The sequence below is a fragment of the Callorhinchus milii genome, unplaced genomic scaffold, assembly GCF_018977255.1.
Source record: "Callorhinchus milii isolate IMCB2004 unplaced genomic scaffold, IMCB_Cmil_1.0 Scaffold4, whole genome shotgun sequence".
NCBI lineage: Eukaryota > Metazoa > Chordata > Chondrichthyes > Chimaeriformes > Callorhinchidae > Callorhinchus > Callorhinchus milii.
The window spans coordinates 47,856,433-47,880,167 of record NW_024704745.1 but is presented as its reverse complement, the minus strand read 5'-3'; the positions used below and the strand labels follow the sequence as shown (position 1 = coordinate 47,880,167).

General features: G+C 38.3%; 1 protein-coding gene across 1 annotated transcript in view; it reads left to right on the top strand.

Moving 5' to 3' along the window:
* Positions 1 to 395: 395 nt before the first annotated feature.
* Positions 396 to 23,735, top strand: part of clybl (citrate lyase beta like) — a 100,914-nt gene continuing 77,574 nt past the window's right edge. The window contains exon 1 of the mRNA XM_007906304.2: positions 396 to 473. Coding sequence (XP_007904495.1) covers positions 439 to 473 — 35 coding nt within the window. The 5' untranslated portion in view covers positions 396 to 438. The remainder of the gene's footprint in view (positions 474 to 23,735) is intronic.

Sequence of the window (23,735 nt, the reverse complement as noted above, 5' to 3'; positions counted from 1 at the left end):
GTTGGGGGTTGGGGCGGGGCTGTTGGGGGCGGGGCTGTTGGGGCTGTTGGGGTCGGGGCTGTTGGGGGTTGGGGGCGGGCTGTTGGGGCGGTTGGGGCGGGGCTGTGGTGGGTTGGGGGCGGGGCTGTTGGGGGTTGGGAGCGGGGCTGTTTGGGGCGGGGCTGTTGGGGGTTGGGGGCGGGGCGATTAGGGGCGGGGCTGTTGGGGGCGGGGCTGTGTGGTTGGGGGCGGGGCTTTTGGGGGGGGGCTGTTGGGGGTTGGGGCGGGGCTGTTGGGGACGGTTGGGGCGGGGCTGTGGGTGGTTGGGGGCGGGGTTGTAGGTGGTTGGGGGCGGGGCTGTGTGGGACCTGTGTTGGGGGCGGGGCTGGATCTCGGCTGCACCAATCGCTGTGGCCGGGGGGGGGGGCGGGGCGGGGCCGGGCTGCAGTGGGAGCCGCCATGTCGGGCCTGTGGATCTGGAGCAAGTCCTCGCTGTGAGTTAGTGAGAAGTGTCCGGGGCGGCGCTCGGGTTTGCGGTGAGGATCGGGAGGGGATAGCACACACAGTGTTCATATAACATCAATACTCCTGACATGACAGCAATGGTATTAACATCACAATATAAACATAAACCATAACATTGATTAATGCAACAATATTAATATGACGTCATCATTAAAACACAATAATTACTAATGATTAATGTTGCATTTAATATGCCTTTCACATTAGGGGGATGTCTCGAAGCCGTCACAGGATGTTACTGTAAAGCAGGTATTTGTGGGTGAAACGCGAGAGTCAATTTGTGCGCAACAATGTCCCACAAACAGCGATGAAGTCAATGATCAGTTTTACTTGGGGGATTGTTGGGCAGGAAACTGGGAGAAACTATCTTCTCTTTTCAAATATTACCTTGGGATCCTTAACACCCACCTGAACAGGCACAGGACAAGACCTCGGTTTAACATCTCATTCAAAGGATGGATACTATAGACCATAATATAGACAGTATAATGGCATCACAATAATATAACAGTAATATAATATAACAATGACAATACATTTACAGTAATACTAAGAACAATAATATCCATCATAATGATGTAACATTAATTATAGCAGTAACAATAATTAACAGTAACATTGTTAATAATAACATTTATAATAATAATAATTCTTGCATTTGATATAGCGCCTTATCACGTCATTGAGACATCTCAAAGAGCTTCACAGAATATATTGTAAAGTGTGGTGACTGTATATTTTGTGGGTGAAACGCGGCAGCCAATGGCACACAGCAGTGTGGTTGAAATGCTACCCCGCGTGAATGGCGCTATATAAATGCAAGTTGTTGTTGAGTGACCAATTATTTATGGATTTATTCACAATTAAGGAAACAACCATACCTAATTGTGTTGTAGAGTTGTTTTGCAAGCTTTTATTTATTGCAATAACCACAAAAATATATCTAATACACAATACTTACAACCTAACCCAAATATTTGGTACTTTTAATGGTTGGGTATTGATTTATTTGCTGTCTGTTTTGTTTTTGCAGTGCTTCCTGAATCGCATGTGTTCAAGATGTTTATATAATTGTTAAAACTAACAAACCAGAGTTTTCAAGCCACAAGTTTTTTTTTACTGCACCTAGCTTTCTAAGAAAATTATGTATGTTTGAAATATGATGAAAAGTAATCAACAAAGTTATACGTTTATTAGTTTGTAAAATGTGAATTTTACAGTGAAAGTGAGCTGCTTACTATAACTGACTTGAAACTAATTTAGACAAAAGTAGCAACTATTCTATTCTATACAAGAGAGAAATATCAGCACTTCCATTACATTAAGCTCATTTTGTCATATATTCTTTCTCTCGCTGAGTTTTTCTGCTTATCATACAAGATATGTCAGTGTAAGGGAATGGAACACATTTTCAGATTTAATAACAATAATGTTTGCATTTGATATACCATTTTACATCAGGAAGACGTTTCAAAGCGTTTCACCTGACTTGCTGTAAAGTACAGTGACTGTGTATTTTGTCCACATTGAGTAGTGTACTTTCAAGTCTAACATTCTCACATCTCCTTTTTGTTCTGTGGTAACAATATACCTTAAAAATGCTAAAGAGTAATAACCTTGGAAGGAAATGATGAACAGAAAATGTTCCATTTGAGGGACGGTGATAATGAAGTGCTGTATTGCTCATAAATTCATATTCATAAATAAATGAGCACTTCTGTAATATTTTAAATTTACTTTGATGCTACATTACTGTATTCAGACAGGTGGATTATATAAGGAGGATAAACAACATTCAGAAAGATCTGGACCAACTAAGCTGATGTGGCATGTGTGAGGCAGCAGGCTTTATGACCGTGGGAGGCATTGCAGCTGAGCCAGATTCAGTCTTCATCCAAAGTTCACACACTTGTATTCTTTTCAGAAGATTAGTTGATAACAATCAGGAGTTGGCACCCTGCTGAATTTTTTCTGAGTTAAAGGACACCAAAGTCAAGTCTTGCATCCATTTGTTCTCCTGTTAGATCAGCTAATTCAACACACAAAGGATTGAAATGGAATTTCAAATTTAAAAAATGAAATGAGTACATTTGTAAGTACACTACTGTTGTATTTAGCAAAATGTATCTATTCCATTTTTATTTGGTTTGGGAAAAGCTGCACATCAATGCAAATATAATGATTAAAACCAGGTAAGAATAAAAGTAGAATAAGATGTAGTGCGCTGAGAAAGTAATTCAATATCCCTGTTACCGAAAGCAAAAATTAGAGCAAATTATCACTGTAAAAAGCCCAGAGGGAACAATTTTAAAATGGATTGTGCATGACTCAAATAGAATATATTGGGAAAACAAAATCACTTGGCAAATCACCAATATCATCTATCTTCCACCACCCTCGCTCACACACCATACCTTCCCATTGACTCCCTATCCAGTTAAAGCCCTTCATCCTACAGGTTTCATTTCATTAAACACATACAATCAAAATTGCTCAGATGTGTTCACTAATTTTCACCTCATCTCTTAAATATATTTATTTGTGTTAGTATTGCTCCCTGGATGCCGCCAACAACTCTTCTACATAACCCACGTGGCTATTTTTAACTGAGGCAAACAGCGTGACAAGCTCACATCATAAACGCTATTCAGTTTTGGAATAACTACGGATTGTAGAATGTGCCATACCTGTAGTTGGCCATGTGAACACAATAGCATTCAAAATGCTGAAAAAAGTATTTACCCTTTATTGTACTAAAACATATACAAGTTAATGATATACAGATATACACGACTGACAAAAAAAATACCATTTCATCCAGTCACTGTATTACACTAAGTGTTCAGAGTGAATTAACAGCTGCGGATGTGGATGATCTGAACGTGCCCTGAAATGTGGCAGCAAGGAAAGATTTTAATTTGTGATTAGTAAAGCAGAACAAACAAGGCTAATATTCATTCTCTGCTAAGTGCTTTCAGATTTTTCATTTGTGAACGGCTCTGTATAAATTTTACTGAAATACAAAGTGAAAAGTTGTACATTTTATTTAAAAAAGCATGTTTAGATATTGTAATGCAGTGAATCCTGTGAAACACTTTTAGACTTCTGATGATGCGCTATATCAGATACAAGAATTATATTAACTTAAATCCCCGATATCCAGAGTATTTGTAATTTGTTATTTGTCTCTGTGTCTTTTGAAGAGAAATGCAGTCATATATTTTGTATGATTAGATGAAGTGCAAAAAGAGACTTAATTTGGCAATTCTCTCTATTTTGTGGCCATTGATTGGCTAATATTACAGACAGAGATGGCTAATTGTGCACTACAGTATTGTCTGAATGAAAAGGTTTTGAGTTTTGTTGCAGTTGCTAAGATGGATTTATACTACTGGAATTGAAGCTGCTTCTCTCCAATGTGGAATGGGGAGCCCAATTGACATTGCCCACTCACCATTGGAGCATGTTTGTTTTTTATTATGTTATAAATGCATGATTGATTTTTTAATAACATTAAAGAAACAATTAATTCAAAGCAGATATGAGAGAGAAAGTAATGAAGGGATATAGGAGTGGGGAAGAGGAGGGGTGGATGCTCGTGTGGAGTATAAACACTAGTATGGACGAGTTGGGCTTAATGGCCTGTTTCCGTGCTGTATAATTCTATGCAACTCCATGTAAAGCTTCTGACCATCCACTTGACAGAAAGAGAACCTGAGGGTTTCAATAGCCCATGAGGGACAGAGTACAATTTCCATGCGCATGTTTATACTGTACAGATTTACTGTGAGAGTCCAGCTTAGTTCAGGCTGTCTGAGTCCCTGTTTATATTACACATTTGGCGGCAATTAAACACCAAGCATACGGTGTGACCGCAGCATTAGCTGCCAAATACTTCTTTTATTAAGTAATAGGATCAAAGTTTCCTACTAGCAGGTAATTTAGCTAATGTTCCTCACCTGGAATCTATTTTTTTTGCTGCATGGTATATCAATCAAGGAAAATCACTTTCTTTGTGACAAAACATACTCCAAACTAAAATAGAATCTGTTTATTAAGAAATCAAAAGGAAAGTAAAACAAAATGTAAAAAGTGCAGGTTTGTTTTTTTATGAAAATAATTTTGGTTCCCTTATTAAAATTATGTGCACTTCTTCCTTCTGCAGGATTCTTATAATAATAATAATCATCATCATCATCTTTACATTCGGTATAGAGAGTTTCAAATAAAGAGGATGTGACTAAGCACTTCATCTGAGGGAGTGAGTGCAGTTTATTCCACTTTACAGTAAATCTTGTGAAGCGAGTTGGGACATCTTCCTGATGTGAAAGACACTATACTAAATGCAACGATTACTATTATTTTAGAAAGTGATTCAATTTAATAGTACGTACTAATTATATTTGATAAAGTGCCATGATTAACTTTAGCAAATGAAATGCAAATAATCTGAGCCTTTCCTTCCCCAAAGACCCAATTGGTAAAACCACATCCTTGTGCAAAAAGCAAAGTGTACGGACCTGGAAGGTTCCACGTTCAGTACTTAAATGAGTGTATTGAGTTAGCAGAGCTGATCCTAGCCAGAGCAAGATTTAAATAAATGAAATAAAATGATTATTGAGTGGAATATTTGGGGCCTTCTAAAAACTCAAGCCTTAATTCTGATATCTGCTCTGTGATCTTAGATGAAATTTAAAGCAGCTATTTTATCAGGGTTTAATATAGCATGCAAAAGTAAATTTCAGTAAACTGCGCACACCGGACTGCCCACCTTTTCCCTGCATTTTGCCCACAAAATACACAATCAATCCACTGCTCAGTCTTCCAATCCGTTCATACTCTGGCACCTCCCTAGCTCTCTGACCTTACTCTCCAACTCACTACCCGCTGCCTCCGCTCGACAAGCTCTGGTCTCCTGCTTGTCTCTCGTGCCCTCGTTCCACCATCAGTGGCCATGTTTTCAGCCACTACACCTAAAACTCTGGAACACTCTTCCTTTATCAGTAACTTTGCTTTGCTCCTTCCTTCCCCATCTTCAGGTTGCACCTTGCTCTTTGACTGTGCCTATGGTCACCACCATCTCCCCCGTGCTCTGCCACTGTCAAGCGCTCTGGGATGCTACCCTGTGTGAGGGGCTCTATATAAATAAATATATATATAAGTTTTTGTTGAGATCCTTCAATAACATGATAAGGCACTATATCAAATGAAAAGATTATTATTATTACGCAAGCTGCAGATTATCCATAACTCTGTAGCCCGTGACCTCTCGCACACCAAGCTCCAGGATATTTTCACTGCCATCCTCACTTGGCACTGCTTGGCATCCTTGTTCTCATTGTAAAATTGCTGCACGACCTTGCCCTCCCCTACTTCTACAACTATATTGACTCAACCTCAACAACTATATTGACCTTAACCTTCTCTTAGTGAACAATGGCCTGCTTCATATCCCCTTCCCTAAATAATCCACCATTGCCACACGAGAATTTCACCATTTTGTAGCTTAATCCTATAGCCTAGTGATTAGAACGCTCACCTCACAAGCGAGAGCACCTGGGTTTGATTCCCGACAGGGCGAAACGTTGGGCAAATTTTCTTACTCCACATGCCTCTGTTTACCTAGCAGTAAGTAAGAACCCGGTTGTCAGTTTTTCCGGGGTAATATTTCCTTAAAAAAAGTGGTCACTAAATCCACAATTGTTTGTGGGATACTGTTGCGTGCAATTGGCTGCTGTGTTTCGCCCATAAAATATACAATCAATTCACTTTACAGTATATTCTGTGAAGCACTTTAAGCCGTCATGAACGTAATAAGGCACTATATCAAATGCAAGGATTATTATTATTATATAATGTCCCTGCTCTCATGAACTCCATTGTTAACGTGTACAAAATGATAGCAACAACACGTTAAATTCTTCCATTTTGAAATTTAGACATGCCAAAATTCTCTGTCGTTAGTTTATATTGAAAATATAGAATTCATTGAAGTGTCTGCTATTCTAATAATAATAAATAACAATAATAATAATTCTTGCTTTTGATATAGCACTTTTCATGTTTTCTAGATGTCTCAAAGCGCTTCTCAGAATATACTGTAAAGTGAATTGACTGTATATTTGTGGGCGAAACATAGCAGCCAATTGCGCACAGCAGTATCCCCACTAACAGTCATGGATTGAAACTGAATTGGGTTATTTTAGTTGAAAGTTTTGAACAATATTCTAACTCACTCTTTCTCAGAGCTATATGACTTTGGAATTCCTGGTTATGTGTCAGCCTGACTCAGTTGGTAGTACACTCATCTATAAATCTGTATGTATACATATCTCATATCTAGGTTGCAGGTTGAAGCCTCATGTTGAACTTGAACTCACATAGGTTAAGTTGACACTCCAATGCAGCGTTGATGGGTGTGTTGCATTGATCAAAGTTCCATCCTTTGGATGAAAAATTAAACTGATGCTCTGTCTGCCTGTTTACGTGGATGTTAAAGATTCCATGGTACTATTCGAAAAGTAAAGGGAGTTTCTCCCAGTGTCTTGGCCAACAATCCTCCAAATAAAATGGGTCATTCACTTTGTGGCTATGTGCGACATTGCTGTATGCAATTGGCTGCTGTGTTTGCCTATAAACACTCAGTCACTGCACAGTATATCCTGTGAAGCGCTTCGGGACATCTTTCTGATGTGAATGATGCTAATCCAAGTATGATTTTTTATAACTCCCAATCATAAATAATAATAAAACTTGCATTTGATATAGCTTACCTTATAACGTCTTTCAGATGTCTCAAAGCGTTACACAGAATATACTGTAAAGTGAAGTGACCTTATATTTTGTGGGCGAAATACCTTCCTACCACACTGATATGCTTCAAACATCAGTGGTGGGGTCATTCAACCATTACTTTTTAATGTATCTCATTATTGCTCTTACTTTTTTCAACTTTGGTGTTATCCTGCACTGTTCCCCATTGGGCTTTTCACTTTTTTTTAAAAAAAAATCAGATTTGCAACTTTTGTTCAAGATGATATCTTTTCAAGTGAACAAAACATAAATACTATGGGCTGGATTTTTCCACAGACTGAGATAGATAGATTTCTCATTACAAAGGGGATTAAGGGATATTGGAGTCCTGTAGCTCAGTGGTTAGAGCGCTCGCTTTGCAAGTGAGAGACCTGAGTTCAATTCCAGGCAGAGCGAAACCTGGGCAAGTTTCCTTACTCCACACAGAGCCTAATAATAATCCCTCCAAAACCAAAACAATAATAAATTGGTCATTTTCAATCTACGACTGTTTGTGGGACATTGCTGTGTGCAATTGGCTGCCGCGTTCGCCCACAAATATACAATCAACTCACTTTACAGTGTGTTCTGTGAAGCACTTTGGGACGTCCTCCCAACGTGAAAAGCGCTATATCAAATGCAAGGATTATTATTATTAATATTATTATTATGGGGATAAGGCAGGGTCAGGTTATTAGCCGGAGTGAGATTAGAAGATCAGCCATGATTGAATGGCGGGGCCGGCTCGAAGGGCCGAATGGCCTACTCCTGCTCCTACATGTTATGTTATGTTAGATCTGTAACCCCATTCGCAGCTTGTTGACAGAGGCATTGAGTTGTGAATAAACATTTGAAACAAAGTTTAAAAATTATACAGTTCAATTCACTTTTAAATTTTTTACTTGTCAATTTCTCCACAAACATTGCAATAACACGTCTAAGGCTGCCAGGAACAATCCTGTATGCTTTTTTAAGCTCTTCCCTGCATTTGATGCCAATATGTTTCACATTATATTTACTTCTGAACGTTCAATGTGACAAACAGCTTTTCATTTTCAAAATTTCTTTTTAATAGCCATAATTGTGGTTTTCCACTGGTATCACAGTTTGTCAGTCATCCTCAGAAATGGTGTGTGAATCTCCTGATCTGCAATTCACTGGCTAACCAGGAGTGTGCTGTGGAACAGACCTATCTAAAAAAGAGAACAAACTGAATTGGGTGATTTTAGTTAAATGTTTGTAGCACTATTCCTAAATACAGAATGAATATTGACCAAAATACCAAATTATAAAGAGATAAATAACCCTTGCATTTGATGTGGATAGAGCCTTATCACATCGTTGAATTATTTCAAAGCGCTTCACAGGATTTTACTTGTAAATGTAGTGACTAGGTATTGTAGATTCCTGTGGCAATCAATTTGCACACAACAATTTCTTCCAAAATATCCTTGAAATGAATAATCAATTTGATATGGAGAATTATTCTTGCCTTCCTTTTTGATCGTGCTTACGGTCACCTCCCCCCTCCTCCTCCTGGCTCGTTGTCAGACTACGCCCCTGTGAAGTGCTACCCCACTTGAAGGGCACTATATAAATGCAAGTTGTTGTTATTTCTCGAGACACTGGGAGAAACTACTTTCTCTTTTCAAATATTGCCATCAAACATCCATTTAACATCCATCTGAACATGTGGATGGGATGTTGGTTTGAACTGAAATGTACCTACTGCTGCCCTGGTTGAGAACTAATTTAGCATAGTCCAAGGATTGTACCTGAGCCTTTCCTGATCTGTATTGGTTAATTTTACACTGAGCAGTAGCTCTATCTGCTGAGCCATTAGCTCTTATCATTGTATTTTTGCTAAGATTACTGTAAAATGATGTAGATTGATATTTTGATTGTATATTCAGATTCCTAAGAAACCCTGTATTTCAAGATCTTTTAGCCTATACAAAATATAGTTCATAAAATATGGCACAGATTTGGCTGTGAAAAGTTTATATACAGTTTCATCCCCTCCCCCCCATGAATATTTTTGAGATACCTCACTGCTTGATTTTTTTAACAAAATATTCATGTGGATGAGTTAAATGAAGTATTATGCTGCTGAATTGATTAATCTCTACCACTTCACCTCTTCCATGTAAGTTAGGGTGGGATGTTTTTAAAGTTTATTTCTCTGTAACTTAAGGGAAATAATAGTTTACCACATACCGGTTGCTGGTGAAGCATGTTACAAATTGTGGGTGGACAGTAATGTTCGACTGAATCAAAAAATGTTCCAAAATATATGTCTTACTTTGTCTTGAGGTAATTGAGCTCAAATATTGTGAACCGTGGGGGAAGAGGCTAATGAAGAGATTTTAGCTTGAGGATAGATTACACATCCAGCGTAAACACAAACTGACTGTTGTGACTTTTTCCAGCATTTTAAGAGTTAAATTTATTGTTGTGGGATTTTCAAAAAGATTTGTAATTCAACCCATCAATTTTCCTTGTACTGTACACTGCTAAACTATATACATCTGCACTTCATTTGTAAAAGAACTTAATGAGAAACTTCAAACAATTTAAATGTTAATTACAAAGAATGCATGGTTTGAAAATTCCAGTAATCTGTCCATATTGGGCATCAAACCACGTTCCCAGGTGTATATAATTCAAGGCAGATGACATTCCAAAGACCCAATTACAGAGGTTCTGCTAATCCTCAACACAGAAATGAGTGCGAGAGCACACTGAGCATCTGTCACGCCATGTTGTAGCTGCACTCAGACATGTGCTAGAATGTATTACTGTACATAAACTTTACGTCACATTGGTAATGATGCTGAGCATCAATGATATTAGTGCTGTTGACAGATAAGGGATGTGAACTTTAGAGTAATACTGCAGTTATGCAACTGCCTCAGATGTGTGTAAGTCTGGATACAAAAACAACGGGTAGTGAGTGAGTCAGGTTTGAGAGCTGACCGCCATTCCCTGGTATATTTGGTAATAAATCAGTTGTGGAAGAACAATTCATGTTCTTATTACATTTTTTTTGAGAAGCCAAACATCCTACCCGCCTGCTTTGCAGAGCAGGCTGCGTTATATCAGAAACACCAGCATGCTAAAGATAGAGTAGTATCCCAAAGAAAAAAAATTGACTGCCAGTGTGTAGTGGACAAGTGATGAAAGTCGCCCTGAGGTTGTCAATTAAAAAGGCAAGGCCTGGAACTGATAAGTTAATGGGCCGTTTCCCCTTTTTTGGCCTGCAATAGCTTTAAAGTACAGGTTATAAAAATCAGAAGTGTGATCTATTTCCTACAACATATCCAATTAAGCCTAGCCACTTAGACTCTTGCAGGTTATTTTTTCCTCTTGTTTTCATTTAACTGATAGAGTGCTGAATTTCCGATATGGTTTATGGCTGCAGAATTAGCATAGAGCAAGCTTTGCTTTGTTTTAAAGTTGGAAAACTGGTATTTCAAATTTCTTTTGCAGTTTTTAAGAAAGGTAATTCATTATCAAAATGAGCCTAATGAGGCTAATTACTTTGTTCCCTGTTGTATAAAACACAAATCTATTATTGCTGGCCTTCAGATGAGAAACTAAACCAATTACTCTTCAGGTGGAGCTGTTCATAAATGGAAAGGAGTTTTGGTTGGTTTGCTGGTCAGCAATCCCCAAGTTAAAAAATGGTCGCCTAATGGCTGTTTGTGGCGCATTGCTGTAAGCAAATTGGCTGCAGCATTCACCCACAAATACGCAGTCACCACACTTCATAAAAACATTCTGTCAAGTGTTTTGAGATGTTTTTATGAGATAAAGCACTTTATCAAATGCAAAGATCGCTATTAAATAATTTACATGTACATTTTAAAATAAGGAATTGATGCATTTAGCCTTGTTGTGCTTCCTTTAACAATACAGAACGAACAGCAAAATGTTATTTTGACTTTTTTCATTAAAAAAATGAGTAGGCATTTATTTAGTAATAATTCTAGGGAAGGTAATAAGTACTTATAAGTGAATTACAAGTCCATAATTCAGTTGACTGTTTAAGGTAATATAATAATCTGTGAGATTCAATTGCTGTTTCAAATTCATTCACAGATATTTAAAAAAAACTTTGCTTATCATTGTAGTATTTTAGTGGTGAACAAATGGAGTTCACTGTGCTGAAGAAACAGGTGTAGAAAAGTTAAACTACAATACAAAGAATACTGTACTTTCAAATATTAAGTTCATTATTAAATAAGAGTTAAGTAATAAAAATGTTTGCAGACAAAATATCATAATTAAATTGTATTATGTTCAAATGCAAATTTAGAGGAATTAGCTGTAATGTACAATAGTACTGTTATGTATTCTTGATTTCAGATTCAGTTACACAAATCTGTTTGTTTGATGTGGAGGCTTATGTGATTTGAAGATGGAAATAGAATCATGTGTTCTAAGAGAAAGTGTATTACCAATCTTATACTATGGGATTTTTATTATTATTATTGCCGATTTTTTTGCTCCTCTCCTGAAAGTGCTAACTCTTGTTGGAATAAAGTTTAACTGCTGCTGGCAGCCCTCTGTTATCTTCCTCCTGACGTGAAAGGTGCTATACAAATATAATTTGTTGTAGTTGTTAACTAAATGGCCATTCTTCTTGTGTGACCTTAGATGATGAGTGTCCAGAGACTACATGACCATTCTGGCATCACAAATAACTCCAATCCTGTTTTCATCCAACATTCACACACAGTTATCTTACGTAAGGGATTGCTGGTATAGTAACCAGGAGTTGGAATCCCTGCTGATTTGTATCTTCCTTTACCAGAGATGCTGAGGGCATCTTGTAGCTCTCCCACTCCTGTCCCATTTTAAATCTGTTCACTGCTCTGTGATGAGCTTGTTGACCTGGCCGAGTGGTAGTAGGGGTGCTACAATTTGCCTCTATTCCCTGGGTCAGGGAAGAAAATAATTGTGTCAGGAGGTTCTGGCCCTGATGGAAAGGGTGCATTTGTGCATGTCGGATGAGAACGGGATTGGGCTTGGCTCTGAAGGTCCCACAGTTGAATTATCTGCCTGCCAATATTTACTGTCTGAATTGACACATAAAGACTGCCCATTTTGAGTAAGGTACCAGTGAGCAACTGAAGCCCTGGAATTGCATGTCACTGTGAGTCAGCACCTTCATGACAGATTTGAATTGGGAAAAATAAATCGCCTTGTCCAATAGCCTTTCACCTTGAATTGATTTCTATGAAGTGAAGACATTTGAATCCGGAGGGAACTCCTCCCCCAATAGTTCATTGGGTAAAGGCACGACTCAGTGTGTATGGAACCATATAGACCAGGAAGGACCTATATTTAACCCATGGTCAGTGCTGTGTCAACTGATCTCAGTGAGTTCCTAGGTACTAGAGTTGTTGTCCAATCCCATATCAACCTTTTAATACAATACAGTTTAATTTTAGATAGTAGTTTTCATGGGAGGACATCTCAATGTGCTTTACACAGCCTTGTCCTATGTTTGAGCTTTCAAAGTGGGAAGGGAGTGGCGTATCAAAGGGACTTCAAGATGGAGCTTCAAAGAGTGGGGCCGGAAGGGAAGAAAGGAGAAAGAAAGTTGGAAAATGGAATTAAAGATGGGTCTGCATTTATGCCCTCTGAGACGCCGTCCGGCATGAAGGGTGCTATATAAATGCAAGTTGTTGTTGTTCCAGTAACCATGCTGAACATTGAAAATGTATTGTCAACCTTTAACTTGTATCTTTGTCACTCAGAACTTGCTCAGTTAGATTCACTTTTGGAAATAAAGGTTGAAAAATGGTGGCAATTATGAAATGTTTGGTTCAAAAACAAATTGGCATAATGTGTCATCTGAGATTTTGTAGCCACCTATTGTGAGAGTAAACCCGGTGCTGGTGATGAGGACCTGTTTGAAAATATTAATTTAAATTTACTGCATTATAATGCTGAGTTCACTTGGGATTATTGTAATAACTGAGGAAACATCAATTTAATTGTTTGCCCAAGTACTGTTTTTTGCAGCACCACTCACTGATGGTCATTGCATCATCACTCAGGTACAGGTGTTATGATAGTAACTCAGCAGACAGCAACAAAAGCAGAACCCAATTTGCATAATAGCAGTTGAGATAGCCTTGTGCCTTGTTTGAAGTTTTCCAGTTTTAAGTTTGTAATGCAGGGAGCTTGTTCGAGTTATCCTGATTGAGCTCTAAAATTCATGAAGCTTCTGTGAATCTCATTTGCTCATATCATGCCTGTGCAAATGGCCTGGTTTAATTTCCCCGCTGCTCTGCTGTGCACTTGTACATCAGAGCATGATTCAGGCAGTAATTTGGTATTGTATGATGTATATCCTGCTTCAAAAGACAAGGTGTCATTGCAAACGGTATAATACCTCATTTATAGTAGATTTGTCTGAAATCTGGACTCCTTTTACAACTATAAACAACTTGAACTATTTGTATCCAAATTGCGATTGAAGTAAATGAGATCCTCAACAGGAATTGCTTTCATGTCGAGGTTCATTTGGATGGAGATGGAATCCTGTGGACTTCTCTTCAGACTCCCATCACTGGTTTGTTTTTTCCACTCCGTACGTACAAGCTTTGTTGCTTCAGCTACTGGTGAATTACATTTCAAAGGCAAAAGAGTTTTTTAAAATTTAAACACTTTTTTTTAGAATCTCTAAGGTTCCTTTGATAATAGATTTATCAAAAAAGCTCTAATCCCAACATTTAGAGTGTTATTGATTTACTTCATCTACACCGCAGTGTGAATTCCAAAACGGCAACAGTCAAAGAACCCCGGAAACTCCACTAGTTCAGTGGTTTGAAAATAGTGAATAATGATTTTCCTTTAAATTTATGATCGCAGAACTTCACTGGTTTCTTTGGGAAGATCCAAACAAGTCTCTGGTGTGTAAACCTTTTGGTCTGAATGCTTAGCTGTCCAATAGACAGAAAATTATTATATTTACATCCAATGATTCCGCTGCCACTATAGTAACAATTATCCTTGCATTTGATATATATTGCCTTTCATGCCAGGAGGACGTCTCAAAGCACTTCACAGAACATACTGTAAAGTATAGTGACTGCTTTTTGTAGGTGAATGGCAATAGATCCAATATTCTCTGTTGTTTGGAAATCCTGTAGAAAACCTAAAGACCCCCTACTATTTTAGGTAGGTCTTCTGCAGAGGCAGCAGGAAACTAGATTTCCATCACAGGCATTGCCAACAAGATTTGTGTTGCCATCAGTGGGAATGGTGCAACATAAGGTAAGTATTTGGGTCAGTGCAGGGGACTGAGGCCAACTGTAGCTTCCTACAATAGAAGGAACAGAAATAATAAGCAAAAATCACCATTGAGTCTAAGAGGGCATTTTCTTTAATTTATTTTAATTCCTGGTTAATGGAGTTTTCCTGCAGTAATAATAATAATAATAATAATATTGCTTGCATTTGATATACCATCTTATCACATCTTTGAGGCATCTCAAAGTGCTTCATGGAATATACTGTAAAGTGAATTGACTGTATATTTTGTGGGCGAAATATGGCAGCCAATTGCGCACAGCGGTGTCCCACAAACAGTCGTGAATGGGGTGACCACATTTTAAAAAATATAAACACATAGAGGAACCAGTGTTTAATGTTAAACCCAGTTCTCAACCCAGAGAAAATGTGGGTTGGTGGGAGGCTAAAGTTGGATTCAATGCACCGAACCGGTGAAGTGAAACTGCTCTCCTGATAACTGTCCAGTTGTTAGAAATTGTATGGCAGATGAGATTACGATTGGACTTGATTGTGATTTACCCCATGGTTGAATTGTCTGATGATGCTCAATATCCAGGTTTACAGACGAAGAATGATGAGGTTGACCGGATCCAACATGAGTCATTGAGATCTATTATGCGCCAGGTAGAAACAGAAGAAATTACTAAACCATTGGAAGGGACTTTGAACTCTTATTTCAAAGGTTGAAAGAGAATTTAAAGGCCAGTTAGCATAGGAAGGCAACATTATTTTAATTAATTATGTGATATTATATATGTGCAAGCATCACACCAGGTGGTGTGTGGCAAAACTGTAAGAAAGTAGGAATCAACTGTGAATTTTTGTATACAATTTCATGTCTATTTATTGCTAAGTATATACATTTTGCATTTGTATATAATAAACAATACATGCACATTCTTGATTTTTTTACAGTATTATGTTTGATATATTTTGTATTAGCAGTTCATTTACTCAGGAATCAGCTTTTCCCTATAGACTCCAGAACTCATTAAAGGTGTTAATTCCTTTGTTAATGTGCTAATAGGATTGAAAATAGAAATGACTGCTTCCCACTTCAAATACAGTTGTTATGTGGTTGTGTTTTACATGCAAACTGATGTTTTTAATGCTTAATTATTTACCATTCTAGCTTTCCTCCCCCTGTATTTGCTCCAAATTCACAACTTCATGTTTTTGCAAAAGTGTTGTATCCTGATTATTATTTTCAAATGATCAATAATAGTTTACCTCCTGATATTTGCAATGATTATGCAATATTAAAATTCATAAAAGAGAACAAACCAGAGGAGTTTGTTCTGTTCAAAGTCTTGCCTACCTTATTTATGGATGATATCCATATAAAATTATATTGCAGCAGTGGAGAAATGTTGTCACCTGCCTACCATCCCTGGAATTTATATTTCAGTTGGTGAGTTTAATTTAGAGAGAAGCCAGATAATACCTGGAGAAGCTCCATTTGGTTTACTCGGGATAGGAGTTTTGGACAGGACTTGATATGCAAAAATATAATCTTGCAAAGGATGGTAGCAGCTGGGTTTTCTGCATCATCACCAATACAATGCTTTTTCGGGCTGGGGTCACCGTTTAGCGGTCAGAAGCAAGACTGTTGTCTGATTTTTCATCTCCCTAGTCCAGAGTTCTGAAGCCGATTGTAATATTACCGCTTCTACTGACCCAACTGAGATCAGCTAACTTGTACAGACCACCTGGGAATTTCTGGTCTGCATGGTTCAATGCTGCACCACATGATGTATTTATCCACTGAACCATTGGAGACACTACTGATTTGTTTTTTCTCGAAAGGACAGATTTCCATGTTGCTCCTGTCTTATCTGTTTGAGTTCACTGTGTATGTTGCAGAGATCAATAATAGCTGCAATATTGGACATCGTGAAATAAAGTATGTCTATTTTTATCAGTATTTTCATATTATATTTTTAACTTCATAATAATAATCCTTGCATTTGATATAGTGCTTTTCACGTCTTCGAGACATCTCAAAGCACTTCACAGAATAACTGTAAAGTGAATTGACTGTATATTTGTAGGCGAAACGCAGTAGCCAATTACACACAACAGTGTCCCACAAACAGTCGTGGATTGAGTGACCAAATTATTATTTTTTTTCATTTCACCAGAATTCTTACAGTCCAGAGATGGGCTCTCCCATTAAACTGTAACAGTAACTGTCAAGTGTATAAATAGTTTCAGCAATTCAGAGAAAGATACCTTGGATGAAAGATAATATGACTGACAAAACAACTAACTGAATAACATTCTACTATGCTTTGGAAGTCCAAAACTCAAATCCATGCTAAATTTGGGAGCACCTGTTGATTTTACAGTAGATACAAATGAGAGTTCAGAAGTCTTAATGCTAAGCTAAAATTCATCCAAATAGCCTGCACAAAGATAAACTTGTTTATCTCTACCTAATGCTAATCCTTATCCAGGATTCATGATCACTGCTCCACCCAATTCAGGTAATGGGATTAGATGGATTTAGGGCAGATCTCTGTGTTGATCTCAGTCAGGTGGAAGTAGGGTTGTTATAATGAGTGGCTATTCCATTTTAATATTACCACTTGGTCTGGAGTTGAGCCTGTCTCCGGAGGCAAAGCGTCATATTAAAGGTGAACAGCTCCATGTCAGATCAGCTGTTGGCTCTGGAGAGAACTGCTGAATATAAGAGCTTCACTATTGAGCGACCAACTTATCACTGGTATACATGTTTGATTGCTGTCTGTATACATCTTTGGAGTTCTTATATTTTATTGTGTTTCCAACACTGGGGGCACTAGGGGTTGGGTCTCTCAGGACTACAGAAATTAAAATATGATGCATTATAATATGGACCCAGGTCTCAGTATTGGGGGTCACACAATCCCACACTCCAGTATTTGGATCTTTAACCCACATATTAGGGGTTCCAGAAATTAGCCCCATGTCAAGAGCAGTGACATTTCACTCGATGTTTGAGGATGCTGGATTCTGTCGTGTAAAAGCAGTATTGGCACTAGGGATGATATAATTGACTTTTGTGGCCAGAGAGGGGCTGGCAGGGAATTGCGAGCTATTCTGCTGCTGATTGCTATCCAATGCTTTCCCTCTCCCCCCCCACATACACATAAACATTATGTAAAAGGTGAAACATAATCCTTGGCCTTTTTACTATGTGGATATTGGAACAGGCATTCATTGTCAGAGCTAATATCCGGTTAGAAGTAATTGCCAGCCAGTTCCAGTTTACATATTTTGGATGTGCTCTAAGAATTTTCAGGCAAATCTCTGGAAACAGAATAGGCTAATCATGTGACTGATCTTAAAAAACTAGAAATGTTTTTGAACCACAGGCACTCCAAAATATCAAGACAGTCAAAACCGCTTGTGTTTTGTACACATGTTTTGTTCTCTCCTTGGCTGTTGATTTTACCAGCTCATACATGCCTCATGTCCAATCTGCTCCCAGGTGTTCACTAATTCACTTTGAGTCAAGCCCTGGGAGGCAGCACAAGCAGCCTGGAGATGACTGTTCTTTCCTCATTTCCCTTTTGTGGAGAGGCCCGCTGGTCTGTGGTTAACTGCCTCTACATAGCAGCACACCTAAGATCTGGAACACAGCAGAGTGGAGGAGCGTGGTGTTTCAATCAGTTGTCCCATCACACACTTTGTATATAAGACTTTGTAGATTTTACAATCAAACAGTCTGTTCCAATTATGTTTTCTTGTGCTTCAATTTTGATTCTATATTGTATGGCACTTGAATGATTTCCTTAACCTATTGATCATCACTCCCGAAAAAGTTTTTTTATTATTGTTTCTTTATGTTTCTAGACTTGGAGTGCAATGATATTTTTTTCCTATCACCTAGATAATTTGCAAGCCAGTTTAACAGTGAAATATGATATGGCGCCACCAACAGACTTGTGGGACCCACCACATGTTCCAAGTGCTCAGTAGGTTCTTAGATTTTATTTATCTTGGTGCCCAACTCTGATGAAGGTTCATCCTAGCTCTATAAGTAACATACTGCGGACATTTGTATTAGATCTAGCGTAGCTAGCTTTCATCTGTTGCATGTTTGTTATCCCCAGCACCATTGCACTTTCAAGTAATTGAACCAGATTTATGCGAGACTGACAGCTAGAAGACTCAACCTTGCTATCTTTTGAATGTAGTAAATGGACTGTTATTGCTTCACATAAAGTTAGCACATGTTGTACCGGAGAACAAAGACAGTTGTAAAACATTTTTTGACCAGCTGAATAAACTAAACTGTTATATTGAGGCATTTGAGCTGCTGTACTGGACTTGAGGGTAACCCAGAATACATAAGGTTAGCAGATGAAAAAGCAGGTCTGGAGCCTTGCAGAAAGCACTGGTAGTTCCAGAGGGAGAAGTTCTTGTATTCCAGTGCAAAATCTTTGATCTACTGATCATTCAAATAACAACCAGATCTGTCTGAGGTGGACCTGAGGAAGCATTAACTCCACCTGAATAAACAAAGCTGTGCACAAAAGTACCCAGCTGAATAAGATGTTTGAGGGACAGTTCCTACATCTATATACTGGTCTCTGCAATAGATACCTTCATATGTTTGTATATTTTGAAAAAGTAGTTAGATGTACAATTAATAATTCTACAATATATAATTATTAAAAAATAAGAATAAATGTTTAGAGACTACTCTTTTTAGTTACAAATGAATAAACATACATAATGTTTGTCAGGAAAGGTATTTTTAGATTTAATGTTTTTCCTTTTTCTCCCTCTCTGGTTTTAAATACTCAACTTACTAAAGGCAGAGCAGCTTTCGGCACTTGCAAGTCCTTTGAGCTGCATTCCCTCTACTCCATTCTGCAAAGTAAAACAAGCATTTAGGGTTAAGGTTAGCTTTCTCATTTACCACTATATTTCTGAATAGGTTTGATCTTTTGGATCCTATGTATCAAATGTATTATGTAATCAACCACATAATATTGATTTAGGATTAGGAATTGTTAGGATCCAGTTTCTGTTTTATAATTATATAAAATATTTCTATGGAGGGGCTTTGGCTTCCACTATAGGTCAATTTTATTTGGCAACTGAGCTACTGAGCGTGTGTGGCATTATGCCTGCTGTATGTCCAATTGCACAATGATAGAGCTGTGGTATGAAATTTACTGTAGTCAAGGAGTCTTGAATTTTTTTTTCTCAAGACCATCCAGGCTTAAGCTGACAAGTGATAAGTAGCATTTGTGGCACATAGGTTCCAGCCACTGGCCGAGTACCTCTTAATGATTTATTTGAACCTCTCCTGTTAACTTGTGAAGTTTACTCTGCTGACTCAGCCATCCCAGATCCTCTTTTGTTGCTGAGTCAAAATTATAGAACTCCCAATTGGACAACATAGTGGGTGCACAAGGGCTGCCTGGTCTAAAGATAATGCTCACCATCACTTTATCAGACCAGCACTGCTGAAACTCCAATTTAGTGCTGCATTGTTAGAGGTACCATCCTTCGAATGAGGCATTAAACCAAGGTCCCATCTGCTTGTTCAGGTTATAGAACCCTTGGTATTATTTGAAAAAAAGAAGGGAGTTTCTCCTGGTGGCTAGCCAACAATTCTCCCAGATAAAATTGGTTATTTACTTCATGGCTGTTTGACGAACATTGCTATTCATAAATTGGCTGCTGTTTTTGTCTTAAAATACAATCACTACACTTTATAATAAAAATCCAGTGAAGTGCTTTGACATGTTTCAACAATGGTAAGGAGCTATATCAAATGCAAGAATAACTATCTTCATTTTTAGTCTTGGTTGAGTATTTTTATTTTAGTAGCCATTGAGAAAGTTGTGTCAGTATTGTTATCTCTAAATCGTCCCAATCTTACTTACCAATAGATGTATGTATTGAATTTAGAGAGCCAGAATCAAATACTGTGGAAGACAATGATTCTCCTATGTGAAAATGTACACAGCCTTCAACTTCACTAGACACAAATTGTCTTTGTCCGGATACTCCAGAGATGTCTCATAAAGGTCTTAAAACTTGACCAAGTATTTTGAATCATGCAGTTTGAGTACCTGTAGTGCAGCTTAGACAAGTACAAATCATTCTTCTGCATTTCCCAGTGGATGTATACAAGAGGCAATTTAAAGCAAGGAATTCGTACTGAACTCTGACCAGTGATGAAAAAGATCAGTCACATGGTTAGCCTATTCTGATTTCTGAGTCCAGAGATGTGCCTGCAAATGCTTAGAGACTACAGTGCATGACATAATATGTCAAACCATTTAAACTCTCCTGCGCTTCAGCAGGCAAGAATGATGCTGAAGAGAATAGACCTTGAAAGATTAAAATGTGGAGAGTCTTTGGATGACAAAAGGCAGCTTCTACTTGTAAAATAGCCATTGACATTGAGTCATAAAACAAATGATGACTATTATTCGATTTCTGACTGAAAGAGATAATAATAATCCTTGCTTTTGATATAGTGCCTTATTGTATCAGAAGGATGTCTCAAAGCACTTCACAAGATTTACTGTGAAATTCAATGACTGTGTATTTGTAGGCAAATGCGGTAGATCAATTGTACACAGCAATGTTCCACAAACAGCTATGAAACGAATGACCAATTATATTTGGGGGATTGTTGGCTAGGATACCCCTTCTCTTTTCAAATAGTGCCATGGGATTTTTAACTTCTATCTGAACAGGTGTGGATGGCTTCTTGGTTTAAAGTCTCATCCGAAGGATGGCATCTCGGGACAATGCAACACACTCCCAGTACTGCTTTGGAGTGTCATCTTAGATAGTGTGAGTTCAAGTCTCAATGTAGGGGGTGAGAGTGCTACCATTAGCCAAGTCAATGCATTATTTTGTACTTACCAGCAATGCATCTCACAAGTAAAACAAAGCTAATTTATGAGGTTAGGCAAAACTTAAGATAAAGTTTGATACAGCTCTGGCTGAACACCTTCGTTGTATTGAAAGCAATTAACTATTGGAACACATGTTAGAAAAAATGGAAAATGAAATAATTCAACTAATTGCTTGTGAGATTTGAAAAAATAATAGTCATTGGGATCAAGAAAATCAAGTCTTATTCAGGATTCTAGGGCAATGCTCCATTGGTCATTTAAAGCCCATGTTATTAGTTAGTTATTGGAGTGGTGAACATTTCTAACAATGCAAAACAATAAAGTTCATTTCCTGTTTTTGTTACAAATGAATGACATAACTGATCATGGATTCACAGAACCGTTTCTTTAAATCCTAATGGAACACACGGTAGACATCAATGACAACTCTAGTTAATGGTATGATAATGACAGTAATACCAAGAGGAAGAGGTCTGGTTTGCAGGCAAGCATAAAATAATTAAATTGTAGTAATTTTATGTCTTTGTCACAGCCTGAGCCTGGTCGTGAGTGATGGAGCTCATTCTAGGTTGGGACTGAGTTTGGGGAATTTCTGCCATTCTGTGGCATCCTAAAATATTGAGAGAGTGGTTTTGGGGTTAAGATCAGGTGGAATTTGGGGTCTCAGGAGAGTGTGGGATTACTAGATGACTCATGTGGAGAAAAACACCAGAGCTGACTTCCTGGACCGAATGGCCCGTTTATTTTTTGCTAAAAATATTCGGTGACAACACAGTAATAGTAGAGGAATGAGCTCCATCAATCACAACCAGACTCAGGCTGTGACGGACACCTAAAATACACTGCAATTTAATTATTTTATGCTTGTCTGCACACGAGATCTCTTCCCCTTCATATTACTGTCATTATCATAGCTTTGACTGCAGCAGTCATTTATGTCCACTGTGTGATCCTTTAGGATATGAAGAAATGGTTCTGTGAATCCATGGTCAGCTGCGCTAGTCATTTGTACAAACAAATGACACAACTGTCATTCATTTTGCTTTGTGTTGCATTCTGTTCTAATTTCAGAATATCTGTAAACATTTATCACATCAACTCTCCGTGATCAAATGCTGAAGCTTATTGACACTTTCAGAAACTCGTTGTTATGGATTGGTGACTGTGAAGACAGTTCACTATCAGATTTTTGCAGTATTTCAGATTTTTTGAAACATCTCTGCCTGTATGACATTACTCAGTGAAGCTAATAATGTAACAGAATTTTAGGGATTATGCCCTGGTTGATGTTTGTGAGTTGGTGAAAGCAGGGCTAGATTAAGGGAGCTGGGAACCCTAAAATAGATTAAGTTTGAGGGGTCTATCATGGAAAAAGGGGAAAGCGACAATTTGTGTGGGACACCAATGCCAAAACCCATGAATAAAATGCACCAAGGCAGGACCTCACAATCCCATATTGGTATCATCCAAACCTTGGCACCCCTGTGGCCACCTCCGGCCCCCTGGACTCAGGGTGAGGGTGGCTCTCCTCCAGGCTTCCCGGCTACCCCACCAGGTTCTGAGTCAAGGTGCAGACTATGCCTGTGCAAGGAGGAAAATAGCACTGTGCCGGGCAGAAGAGCCCCCGCTTGAGCATAAATGCCTATAAGGCCGATGTGCAGCTACGCAGTCATTTCCTGGGAACCCGGCAATGGTTCGGCCAGCGCTGGGAGCCATTTCGGATGCCATGTACCCTCAGGAACTATTTACGGGGGCACTTGGGAAATTTCACAATATCCATGTCCAGGTCCCCTCAGACCATGGGACCCTAAACCATGTCTTAGTTGTCTCATTGGAATCTTGCATGAAGAGCGCTATATAAATGCAAGTTGTAGGAAGCCATTGATATAGAGTAGCAAAATGCCAGTCAGTTAGCATGGAGAACCCTTGACTGATGGAAAAGGAATTGGTGGATGAACCATCAACTGCAATACAAATAGAGTGTTTTGAGTAAACTCATGAGCACGTGGGAAGCTATAAGATTTTAACCTATTTGAAGTGCAGATAGCAGAGGTCAAAATTCTGTACTTAATCAATATTCTAAGATTTGGTAAAGAAGCATTTTGAAGAACGATACAAGAGGACGAAATATCAATCATGTGCAAATACGGCAGAATATGGAATTCTCTCCCCAGTTGATTTATAATGAGATTTAATCTACATGGGTGTTCAGAAAGTCATGTTATCCCCAGGTTTTTTTCTACAGTGCACTGACCAACA